The following is a 13,271-nucleotide window of genomic DNA, read 5'->3' on the forward strand; positions in this document are numbered from 1 at the left end:
TTCTCGACTGTTTTCCTGGTGGTGCATGCTGTGGGGGTAGTCTGCCTCCTCTGCCCTAGAAGCTCCGAAGAAATCTCCAGTGGGTCGACGGAATCTTCCCCCTGCAACCGCAGGCACCAAAAGACTGCATCACCGGTCCTCTGGGTCCCCTCTCAGCACGACGAGCGTGGTACCTGGAACTCAGCAACTCTGTCCAAGTGACTCCCACAGTCCAGTGACTCTTCAGTCCAAGTTTGGTGGAGGTAAGTCCTTGCCTCCCCATGCTAGACTGCAGTGCTGGGTACCGCGTGATTTGCAGCTGCTCCGGCTCCTGTGCACTCTTCCAGGATTTCCTTTGTGCACAGCCAAGCCTGGGTCCCTGACACTCTAACCTGCAGTGCACAACCTCCTGAGTTGTCCTCCGGCGTCGGGGGACCTTCTTTTGTGACTTCAGGTGAGCTCTGGTTCCCTCTTCTTCGTAGTGCCTGTTCTGGCACTTCTGCGGGTGCTGCTTGCTTCTCAGTGGGCTCCTTGTCTTGCTGGACGCCCCCTTTGTCTCCTCACGCAATTGGCGACATCCTGGTCGCCAATTGCGGCCACAGCAGCCACAGCACCATCCAAAAACCCTAACCACGACCCTTGCAGCTAGCAAGGCTTGTTTGCGGTCTTTCTGCGTGAGAACACCTCTGCAAGCTTCTTCACGACGTGGGACATCCATCCTCCAAAGGGGAAGTTCCTAGTCCTCTTCGTTCTTGCAGAATCCACAGCTTCTACCTTCCGGTGGCAGCTTCTTTGCAACCTCAGCTGGCATTTCCTGGGCATCTGCCCACTCCCGACTTGAGTGTGACTCTTGGACTTGGTCCCCTTGTTCCACAGGTACTCTCGTCCGGAAATCCATCGTTGTTGCATTGCTGGTGTTGGTCTTCCTTGCAGAATTCCCCTATCACAACTTCTGTGCTCTCTGGGGAACTTAGGTGCACTTTACACTTACTTTTCAGGGTCTTGGGATGGGCTATCTTTCTAACCCTCTCTGTTTTCTTACAGTCCCAGCAACCCTCTACAAGCTCACATAGGTTTGGGGTCCATTTGTGGTTCGCATTCCACTTCTAGAGTATATGGTTTGTTTTGCCTCTATACCTATGTGCTCTCATTGCAATCTATTGTGACCGTACATTGCTTGCATTGCTTTCTATTGCATTGCTTTCTATTGCTATTACTGCATAATTTTGGTATTGTGTACACATATCTTGTGTATATCTGCTATCCTCATACTGAGGGTACTCACTGAGATACTCTTGGCATATTGTCATAAAAATAAAGTACCTTTATTTTTAGTATATCTGTGTATTGTGTTTTCTTATGGTATTGTGCATATGACACCAGTGGTATAGTGGGAGCATTGCATGTCTCCTAGTTCAGCCTAAGCTGCTCTGCTAAGCTACCTTTTTCTATCAGCCAAAGCTGCTAGACACCTCTGCTACACTAATAAGGGATACCTGGACCTGGTGCAGAGTGTAAGTACCCCTTGGTACTCACTACAAACCAGGCCAGCCTCCTACATTGGTTGTGCAGCAGTGGGATAAGTACTTGCAACTACTTACCACTTTGTCATTTTGTACTTTTCATAAGAGAAAAATATACAAAACAAGTTCAGTGTATGTACACCTAACCAAAAAGTTTTGCTTTTCTTCTCTTACTCTATTGCTAAGTGCTGAAAATTACCTCTAAACTTTCAAAAAGTTTCTTAAAAGTTGAAAAAGTTTTTTTTCTGTTCCTTAAAACGTTCTGAAACTTTTTCTTTCTTTTTCTGTCCCTTAAACCCTTTTCTATCATGTCTGGTGCAGGTCAAACTCTGGATCTGGCCAGCACAGCTTATGACCACCTTAACGGGAAAGGTGTAAGGAGTCTCTGCATTGATAGAGGTTTAGGGGTAGGGAAGAATCCCTCTAGAGAATTGTTGGTTAAAATGCTCATTGAAAATGATAAGGCCTTAGCTGGCATATCAGATTAGCAGATGGTTCACACTCTGATTCTGGGGTAGCCCCAGCAAAAGTGTTAGATGGGAACCTTCCCAACCTGCCCCTTAGCAGGCCACCTAGCAACCCTGGTACTAATGTGAGCTCTCATCACAGTAGAAGTTTTACTCCTACAGGACAGGTTGTTAGAGTGCCAACTGTTAGGGACAGGTCTCCCTCTGTTCATTCACACCATTCTTCTGTGTCTAAGCATGCCCAACCCACCCACCCTGATGACAGAGTGTTAGAAAGGGAGCTCAATAGATTGAGAGTGGAAGAGTCCAGGCTGAAGCTTAAAAAGCAACAGCTGGATCTAGACAGGGAAGCATTAGACTTAGAAAAAGAAAGACAGAGGTTGGGGTTTGGACTCCATGGTGGCAGCAGCAGTATTACAGATAGTATTCCTGTATAAGAGCATGATTCTAGGAATCTGCACAAGATAGTTCCCCCTTACAAGGAGGGGGATGGCATTAACAAGTGTTTTGCTGCACTTGAGAGGGCTTGTGTTGTACAGGGGGTCCCTCAAAGGCAGTGGGCTGCTATCCAATGGCCATCTTTCAGTGGAAAGGGTAGGGATAGGCTCCTTACTGTGAAGGAAAGTGATGCCAATAATTTTACAGTTTTAAAGAATGCACTCCTAGATGGTTATGGCTTAACCACTGAACAGTACAGGATCAAGTTCAGAGAAACCAAAAATGAGTCTTCACAAGACTGAGTAGACTTTGTTGACCATTCAGTGAAGGCCTTGGAGGGGTGGTTACATGGCAGTAAAGTTTCTGACTATGAAAGCCTGTATAACTTAATCCTGAGAGAGCATATTCTTAATAACTGTGTGTCTAATTTGTTACACCGATATCTAGTGGACTCAGATCTGACCTCTCCCCAAGAATTGGGAAAGAAGGCAGACAAATGGGTCAGAACAAGAGTGAACAGAAAAGTTCATACAGGGGGTGACAAGGATGACAAGAAGAAGGATGGTAAGTCTTCAGACAAGAGTGGGGACAAATCTAAAAATGAGTCTTCATCAGGCCCACAAAAACACTCTGGTGGGGTGGTGGGTCCAAATCCTCTTCTAATCAAGTAAAGAAACCATGGTGCTTTTTATGTAAAGTAAGAGGCCATTGGACAACTGATGCCAGTTGTCCAAAGAAAAGCACCAAGCCTCCCACTACCACAACCCCTACTGCTACACCTAGTGCCCCTAGTAATAGCAGTTGTGGTGGGAGCAAACCTACTAATAGCCAAACCAAGGGAGTAGCTGGGCTCACTTTTGGTAATTTAGTTGGGGTTGGTCTTGTTAGGGAGACCACAGAGGCTGTGTTAGTCTCTGAAGGTGCCATTGATTTGGCCACCTTGGTTGCTTGTCCCCTTAAAATGGATAAGTACAAGCAACTTCCCCTAATAAATGCTGTTGAGGTTCAGACCTACAGGGACACAGGTGCCAGTGTTACCATTGTAATAGAGAAACTGGTCCACCCTGAACAACACCTACTTGGTCACCAGTACCAAGTGACTGATGCTCATAACAACACTCTTAGCCACCCCATGACTGTTGTGAATCTCAACTGGGGGGGGGGGTTACTGGTCCAAAGAAAGTTGTGGTTGCCTCAGATTTACCTGTAGACTGTCTACTAGGGAACGATTTAGAGACATCAGCTTGGGCAGAAGTGGAGTTGGAGGCTCATGCAGCAATGCTGGGCATTCCTGGGCATATTTTTGCTTTGACAAGGGCTCAGACCAAAAAGCAAAAAGGACAGGGTGACTTGGATCCTGGAACAAAGGACCAAGTGCCCCCTAAAGCTAGGGTTAGTAAAGGTAAATCCCTACCTACTATCCCTCCCTCTACAGTGGATTCAACTTCTGAGGAAGAAGAATTTCCACCCTGTGCAGAACCTTCACCAGAGGAGCTGGAAGCAGACACTGCTGAGCTTTTGGGTGCAGGGGGGCCTGCAAGCGAGGAGCTGAGTGTGGCACAGCAGACCTGTCCCACACTAGAGGGTCTAAGACAGCAAGCTGTCAAACAGCAAAATGGGGATGTCAGTGACTGTCACAGAGTTTGCTGGGAGGACAACCTCTTGTATACAGAGGCAAGGGAACCAAAACCTGGAGCTGCCAGGAGATTGGTTATTCCCCTGCAATACAGAGAGTTCCTCCTAACTCTAGCCCACGACATTCCCTTGGTTGGACATTTGGGGCAGATGAAAACATGGGACAGGCTTGTTCCCTTGTTTCATTGGTCTAGAATGTCAGAGGACACAAAGGAATTTTGTAAGTCCTGTGTCACCTGTCAAGCCAGTGGCAAAACAGGTGGCACCCCAAAGGCACCCCTTATTCCACTACCTGTGGTTGGGGTTCCCTTTGAAAGGGTAGGGGTTGACATAGTTGGCCCCCTTGACCCTCCTACTGCTTCAGGCAATAGGTTTATTTTGGTGGTAGTGGACCATGCCACCATATATCCTGTAGCAATTCCTCTAAGGACCACTACAGCTCCTGCAGTGGCAAAGGCCCTCCTGGGAATCTTTTCCAGGGTGGGCTTCCCAAAAGAGGTGGTATCAGACAGGGGTAGCAACTTCATGTCTGCTTACTTAAAGGCCATGTGGAAGGAATGTGGTGTAACATACAAATTCACCACACCCTATCATCCACAAACAAATGGACTGGTTGAGAGATTTAACAAACTCTCAAAGGAATGATAATGGGACTCCCTGAAAAACTCCGGAGGAGATGGGATGTCCTATTACCTTGCCTCCTTTTTGCTTACAGGGAGGTACCCCAAAAAGGAGTGGGCTTCAGCCCCTTTGAACTCCTATTTGGACACCCTATAAGAGGTCCTCTAACACTTGTGAAGGAGGGTTGGGAACAACCTTTAAAAGCTCCTAAGCAAGACATAGTGGACTATGTACTTGGCCTAAGATCCAGAATGGCTGAGTATATGAAAAAGGCCAGCAAAAACCTTCAGGCCAGCCAAGAGCTCCAAAAGCAATGGCATGACCAGAAGGCTGTTCTGATTCAGTACCAACCAGGACAGAAGGTGTGGGTATTGGAGCCTGTGGCCCCAAGAGCACTCCAAGACAAATGGAGTGGACCCCACATTATTGTTGAGAAAAAGGGAGAAGTCACCTACTTGGTTGACTTGGGCACTGCCAGGAGTCCCCTTAGGGTGCTCCATGTCAATCGCCTAAAACCCTACTATGACAGGGCTGATCTCACCCTGCTCATGGCAACAGATGAAGGACAGGAAGAAGAGAGTGACCCTCTCCCTGATCTCTTCTCTTCCACAGAACAAGATGCTCTAGTGGAAGGTGTAGTTCTGGCAGATTGTCTTACTGCTGAGCAGAAAGTCCACTGCATAAATCTCCTGGGTCAGTTTTCTGAACTCTTTTCTACTGTGCCAGGCACCACTTCTAGGTGTGAGCACACTATAGATACTGGAGACAGCATGCCTGTCAAAAGTAAGATCTATAGGCAGCCTGACCATGTTAGAGACTGCATAAAACAAGAGGTTCAGAAAATGCTTGAACTGGGAGTGGTTGAGCACTCTGAAAGTCCATGGGCCTCTCCTGTGGTACTTGTACCAAAGCCTCATTCCAAAGATGGGAAAAGGGAAATTAGATTTTGTGTAGACTACAGAGGTCTCAACCAGGTAACTAAAACTGATGTTCACCCTATACCCAGGGCAGATGAGCTAATAGATATACTGGCATCTGCCACGTATCTTAGCACCTTTGATTTGACTGCAGGGTATTAGCAGATCAAGTTATCAGAGGATGCTAAAGCAAAAACTGCATTTTCGACCATTGGAGGGCACTACCAATTCACAGTAATGCCCTTTGGTTTAAAAAATGCACCTGCCACTTTTCAGAGGTTAGTGAATACAGTCCTGCAAGGGTTGGAGGCTTTTAGTGCAGCATATCTAGATGATATAGCTGTCTTTAGCTCCACCTGGGATGATCACCTGGTCCACCCATGGAAAGTTTTGGAGGCCCTGCAAAAGGCAGGCCTCACTATCAAGGCTTCAAAGTGCCAGATAGGGCAGGGGAAAGTGGTTTATCTGGGACACCTTGTAGGTGGAGAACAGATTGTACCACTTCAGGGGAAAATCCAAACTATCATAGATTGGGTTCCCCCTACAACCCAGACCCAGGTGAGAGCCTTCTTAGGCCTCACTGGGTATTACAGGAGGTTCATAAAGAACTGTGGCTCCATAGCAGCCCCTCTTAATGACCTCACTTCAAAGAAAATGCCTAAAAAGGTATTGTGGACAGCTAGCTTTCAGAAAGCTTTTGAGGAGCTGAAACAGGCCATGTGCTCTGCACCTGTCCTAAAAAGCCCCTGTTACCCCCAAAAATTAATTGTCCAAACTGATGCATCTGAATTAGGGGTAGGGGCAGTCTTATCACAACTTAATTCTGAGGGCCAGGATCAACCTGTTGCTTTTATCAGCAGGAGGTTGACCCCTAGAGAAAAGTGTTGGTCTGCCATAGAGAGGGAGGCCTTTGCTGTGGTTTGGGCACTGAAGAAGTTGAGGCCATACCTGTTTGGCACTCACTTCATTGTTCAGACAGACCACAAACCTCTACTTTGGCTAAAACAAATGAAAGGTGAAAACCCGAAATTGTTGAGGTGGTCCATATCTCTACAGGGAATGGACTATACAGTGGAACATAGACCTGGGATTACCCACTCCAGTGCAGATGGACTCTCCAGATATTTCCACTTAGACAATGAAGACTCATCAGGTCATGGCTAGTCTTATTGTCCTTCGTTTGGGGGGGGTTGTGTAGGAAAGTACCATCTTGCCTGGCATGTTATCCCCATATTTCACTGTAAATATGTTGTTTTAGTTGTATGTGTCACTGGGACCCTGCCAGCCAGGGCCCCAGTACTCATAAGTGTGCCCTGTCTGTGTTCCCTGTGTGATGACTAAGGCCCTCATTCCAACCCTGGCGGTCTATGACCGCCAGGGTGGAGGATGCCGGAAGCACCGCCAACAGGCTGGCGGTGCTTCACATGGCATTCTGAAGCCGCGGTCTCCCAGCCGGGTCCGGCCGTTTCCCGCCGGATTTCCCCCGGCTGGGGGAATCCTCCATGGCGGCGCTGCTTGCAGCGCCGCCATGGGGATTCCGACCCCCTTCCCGCAGGCCTGTTTCTGGCGGTTTTCACCGCCAGAAACATGATGGCGTGAACAGGGGCTGTTAGGGGGCCCCTGGGGCCCCTGCACTGCCCATGCCACTGGCACTGGCATGGGCAGTGCAGGGGCCCCCTAACAGGGCCCCACAAGGATTTTCACTGTCTGCATTGCAGACAGTGAAAATCGCGACGGGTGCAACTGCACCCGTCGCACCCTTGCAACTCCGCCGGCTCAATTCGGAGCCGGCTTCATTGTTGCAGGGCCTTTCCCGCTGGGCCGGCGGGCGATCTTTTGGCGGTCGCCCGCCGGCCCAGCAGGAAAGTCGAAATGACCCCCGCAGTCTTTCGACGGGGTAACTTTGGCGGGCGGCGTCCGCCGCCCGCCAAAGTCAGAATGACCCCCTAACTGTCTCACTGAGGCTCTGCTAACCAGAACCTCAGTGGTTATGCTCTCTCATTTCTTTCCAAATTGTCACTAACAGGCTAGTGACCAATTTCACCAATTCATATTGGCATACTGGAACACCCTTATAATTCCCTAGTATATGGTACTGAGGTACCCAGGGTATTGGGGTTCCAGGAGATCCCTATGGGCTGCAGCATTTCTTTTGCCACCCATAGGGAGCTCTGACAATTCTTACACAGGCCTGCCACTGCACTTAAGTAACTTATAAGTCACCTATATGTCTAACCTTTACCTGGTAAAGGTTGGGTGCTAAGTTACTTAGTGTGTGGGCACCCTGGCACTAGCCAAGGTGCCCCCACATTGTTCAGGGCAAATTCCCTGGACTTTGTGAGTGCGGGGACACCATTACACATGTGTACTATACATAGGTCACTACCTATGTATAGCGTCACAATGGTAACTCCGAACATGGCCATGTAACATGTCTAAGATCATGGAATTGTCACCCCAATGCCATTCTGGCATTGGGGAGACAATTCCATGATCCCCCGAGTCTCTAGCACAGACCCGGGTACTGCCAAACTACCTTTCTCGGGGTTTCACTGCAGCTGCTGCCAACCCCTCAGACAGGTTTCTGCCCTCCTGGGGTCCAGCCAGGCTTGGCCCAGGAAGGCAGAACAAAGGACTTCCTCAGAGAGAGGGTGTTACACCCTCTCCCTTTGGAATAAGGTGTCAGGGCTGGGGAGGAGTAGCCTCCCCCAGCCTCTGGAAATGCTTTGATGGGCACAGATGGTGCCCATCTCTGCATAAGCCAGTCTACACCAGTTCAGGGATCCCCCAGCCCTGCTCTGGCGCGAAACTGGACAAAGGAAAGGGGAGTGACCACTCCCCTGACCTGCACCTCCCCTGGGAGGTGCCCAGAGCTCCTCCAGTGTGCTCCATACCTCTGCCATCTTGGAAATAGAGGTGCTGCTGGCACACTGGACTGCTCTGAGTGGCCAGTGCCAGCAGGTGACGTCAGAGACTCCTTCTGATAGGCTCTTACCTGTGTTGCTAGCCTATCCTCCTTCCTAAGTAGCCAAACCTCCTTTTCTGGCTATTTAGGGTCTCTGCTTTGGGGAATTCTTTAGATAACGAATGCAAGAGCTCATCAGAGTTCCTCTGCATCTCTCTCTTCACCTTCTGCCAAGGAATCGACCGCTGACTGCTCTGGACGCCTGCAAAACTGCAACAAAGTAGCAAAGACGACTACTGCAACCTTGTATCGCTGATCCGGCCGCCTTCTCGACTGTTTTCCTGGTGGTGCATGCTGTGGGGGTAGTCTGCCTCCTCTCTGCACTAGAAGCTCCGAAGAAATCTCCCGTGGGTCGACGGAATCTTCCCCCTGCAACCGCAGGCACCAAAAGACTGCATCACCGGTCCTCTGGGTCCCCTCTCAGCATGACGAGCGTGGTCCCTGGAACTCAGCAACTCTGTCCAAGTGACTCCCACAGTCCAGTGACTCTTCAGTCCAAGTTTGGTGGAGGTAAGTCCTTGCCTCCGCACGCTAGACTGCAGTGCTGGGTACTGCGTGATTTGCAGCTGCTCCGGCTCCTGTGCACTCTTTCAGGATTTCCTTAGTGCACACCCAAGCCTGGGTCCCCGACACTCTAACCTGCAGTGCACAACCTTCTGATTTGTCCTCCGGGTTCGTGGGACTCCCTTTTGTAAATTCGCGTGGACTCCGGTTTACTTTCTTTCCAAGTGCCTGTTGAGGGACTTCTGCGGGTGGTGCCTGCTTCTGTGAGGGCTCCCTGAGTTGCTGGACGCCCCCTCTGTCTCCTCCTCCAGGTGGCCACATCCTGGTCCCTCCTGAGCCACAGCAGCACCCAAAAACCTCTAACGCAACCCTTGCAGCTAGCAAGGCTTGTTTGCTGTCTTTCTCCATGGGAACACCTCTGCAAACTTCATCGCGACATATGATATCCGTCTTCCAAAGGAGAAGTCCCTAGCACTCTTCTTTCTTGCAGAACTCTAAGCTTCTTCCAACCGGTGGCAGCTTCTTTGCACCCTCAGTTGGCATTTCCTGGTCTCCTGCCCACTCTTGACACTGTCGCGACTATTGGACTTGGTCCCCTTGTCTTACAGGTACTCAGGTCCGGAAATCCACTGTTGTTGCATTGCTGGTGTTTGTTCTTCCTGCAGAATCCCCCTATCACGACTTCTGTGCTCTCTGGGGGTAGTAAGTGTACTTTACACCTACCTTTCAGGGTCTTGGGGTGGGCTATTTTTCTAACCCTCACTGTTTTCTTACAGTCCCAGCGACCCTCTACAAGCGTCCATTCGTGGTTCGCATTCCACTTTTGGAGTATATGGTTTGTGTTGCCCCTATACCTATGTGCTCCTATTGCAATCTATTGTAATTCTACACTGTTTGCATCACTTTTCTTGCTATTACTTATCTAAGTTTGGTTTGTGTACATATATCTTGTGTATATACCTTATCCTCATACTGAGGGTACTCACTGAGATACTTATGGCATATTGTCATAAAAATAAAGTACCTTTATTTTTAGTACTTCTGTGTATTGTGTTTTCTTATGATATTGTGCATATGACAGCAGTGGTATAGTAGGAGCTTTACATGTCTCCTAGTTCAGCCTGAGCTGCTTTGCCATAGCTACCTTCTATCAGCCTAAGCTGCTAGAAACACCTCTTCTACACTAATAAGGGATAACTGGACCTGGCACAAGGTGTAAGTACCTCTGGTACCCACTACAAGCCAGGCCAGCCTCCTACACCAGTGTGGCAATTGAAATTGGTAAATCAAGTCACTAGCCTCTAGTGACAAATTTAAAAGCAGAGAGAGCATAAGCACTGAGGTTCTGATTGGCAGAGCCTCAATGAAACAGTTAAGCACTATACAGACACACACATTAGGCCATAAACTATGAGCACTGGGGTCCTGACCAGCAAGATCCCAGTGAGACAGGTAAAAACATACTGACATACAGGCAAAAATGGGGGTAACATGGCAAGAAAGATGGTACTTTCCTACATTAGTGTCCTACTATCTCCTATTGCTGAGATACATCTGCATTCCAGCAAATGTTGTATAAATTCACTGCATCACACTGCGGTGCACGTTAGCAACCAGCTGCTTGAAATATACAGTGAAAGAAGATCTGGTTTATGAAGGTTTTTTTCCCATACAAATAATTATGTTGCAAATGTCACAAAAGCAAAGGAATGCCAGAAACGAACAGAACGCAATTACAAACATGCCGACAATCCAAAAGCGTATCAATGCTAACGCAATCATGCAGAGAAATTCTGAAAACTGACTAGATGCGAAATTCCTGGCAGAATTAACTGAATCTCGTTTCCTGATTTGTTTCTAGGCTGCCTCATAGATGGCAAGTTGCGTCCCTTCGGTTCAACAACTAGAACGAAGCAGTGCATGAGCTGCACTTGTTCATCGTCATCAGGCATTGAATGCTGTTCTCTGTAAGTGTTATGGAAAACAAGAAATCAAAAAATGCTAAGTAAAATATATGCACTTGTTTCATGATGTACACAAGGAATCCCTGTTTCTGCTTCTAGAATTAAACTGCATTTTTCTAGTGCGCTGCACTGCGCCTCGATGAGTCTCCATGTATTTCTCTAAAGCAGAAGTCTTTATCCTGGGGAGAGGGCGGGATGGCATCCGCCCTGGGATGCCTGAACTGACCTAAGAGGGCACCAAGCACTTTTCAAGAGGAACATCATGCTAAAAACAGTGCTGTGTTGTTAAGGACAAAACCAGAAAGTCATCGAGGCATCTTTTGTCACTCATGTCCTGGGTGGGAGTAAGTCTTAAGGGGTACGGCTGAAGTAACACGCAAGGTCTCTCCCCCACTCCCGACAAAGGATCACACTGCGGATAACTTTATACTTTGGGGAGATCAGGCTGCAGTTAGCATGTTGGTCATCGTAATGGAGTGCAATTTTAAAAGGGATACCTTAAAATAATAGTAATGTTTGAATTGCTAAATATGTTTAGAGCTGACAGTTTTTAAAAAAATTTGAGGAAAAAAACGAGAGAGTCAAAGTGATTAAATAAAGAGCATGTACCTAAGTCTTCTTGCAGGGACGATAAAAGGATGGGATGACCCAAAGTGTAAGATGTCTGTTCCTTAGCACCTGTGACTAAGATGACCTCTAGCCTGGAGGTGGCTGATGTTGCAGTGCTAAGTTACGATATATTATGTTATGTTATCTCATTTGTAAAGCATGTGATCACCCCAAGGTGTTCTGATGCTGATAATGAGAGAGGAGAAGAAACTATTAGTGAAACAGATGCGTTTTTAACATTCTGCGGAATTTAAGAAGTTGTTGCTCAGAGAAGATGGAGGGAGAAAGGGCGTTCCAGGCCCTGATCACAGCAAAGTAATGCCCACCAGCCCGAGTTCAGAGAAACCTTTGGAAGAAATATATCTTAAAAAGAGTGATGAAATATAATTCTGGACACATTGCAAACCAGTAGGGTTAGTTTAAAGGTAATTCTGGTGAAGCCCAGAAGGAAGTCAGTGAAGAGCCCTTCCGGATTTTGGCCGATGGTTTATTTTTCTGAACCAGGTGACCATCTAACTACTGCCTGCTGCGCCCACTTTAGTTGTTAAATAAATCATTGGAACTCGGAGGCAGGAAAAGACTGAGTTGCAATAATCAATCCAGAAGATGTTTATGCCCCGAGGGGCGTAGGAGACAATACATTTCTTGGGGGGGGGGGGGGCAGGGACAGCCTTGGGGACTTTTCAATTGACCCTGTACAAATAGCCCGTTGTTTACGAACTGCAGGCTTTGATAAATGTACCCAATCATATAGTTTGGACGTGAAATAGGGAGAAAGGAAGTCATTTAGTCACATTTTGAAAATATGTTTTATTGTTATTTACATTCACTAAGTATTTAGACCAAATATGAAAAAAACATGTTGATTAACCGTGCATCCTCATGCACCAAGCAAATACAAGTAGGAGGGAGAAAAGGAAGAACATACCCTTTGTGCCCCGCACCGATCATGACCCTCGCCTCATGCAAATTGAAACCACACTGGAGATATCAAAAGCGATCAGGTACAATAATTGTAAACTGTGCTCTGAAACCGTAGTTCTAATAACACTTCTACTCCTCTGTGCGATTTCGGGCAGCTCAGCTCCACATCAGTCAAAACTGGGAGCATTTACACTGAAAAGCTCTTGATGTTACAGGCTACATAGGATTCTGTGATCCCTGTACAAACGACAGTCAATACTTTCTATATAATCGTTTACTTCTGATGCATCAAGTCACTGATCATAAATAAAAGACATCAGAACTCAACTTGTATAAGGTTATTTCAGTCGAGTTCTGACTCACAGTGCCTTCTGTCAGAGCCAGCAGCCAAGGTGAAAGGCAGGTCAGGTCATGGAGAATAATTAAAACAGCTGTTTAAAGCACAAATGCTTTTCTTTCTTCTGCTCTATTTTAATAGCTTATAGTGACAGAAGCTATGCACTAATGCAGTGGTTCCCAACCTTTTGACTCCTGAGGACCCCCACTGAATCACTACTGGAAGCCGGGGACCCCCACGCAATTTGTACAATTAAAATTTCAAACATTAAAAGAGTAATTCACAGAAAATTCACAAACAAGTTCACACTGAACAAATACTCGAATTACTAAAGATATAATTATTTTATATTGAAAAAATATGAAAATAAAATAAAAAATGTTAATGA

At 47.3% G+C, this 13,271-nt stretch overlaps 1 protein-coding gene across 1 annotated transcript in view; it reads left to right on the forward strand.

Annotated features, from left to right (window-relative positions):
* Positions 1-13,271, forward strand: part of LOC138300719 (beta-microseminoprotein-like) — a 93,142-nt gene that overhangs the window by 15,493 nt on the left and 64,378 nt on the right. Inside the window, exon 3 of the mRNA XM_069240413.1 lies at positions 10,911-11,016. Coding sequence (XP_069096514.1) covers positions 10,911-11,016 — 106 coding nt within the window. The remainder of the gene's footprint in view (positions 1-10,910; positions 11,017-13,271) is intronic.

Source organism: Pleurodeles waltl, chromosome 6, assembly GCF_031143425.1.
Source record: "Pleurodeles waltl isolate 20211129_DDA chromosome 6, aPleWal1.hap1.20221129, whole genome shotgun sequence".
In the NCBI taxonomy this organism is placed as follows: Eukaryota; Metazoa; Chordata; class Amphibia; order Caudata; family Salamandridae; genus Pleurodeles; species Pleurodeles waltl.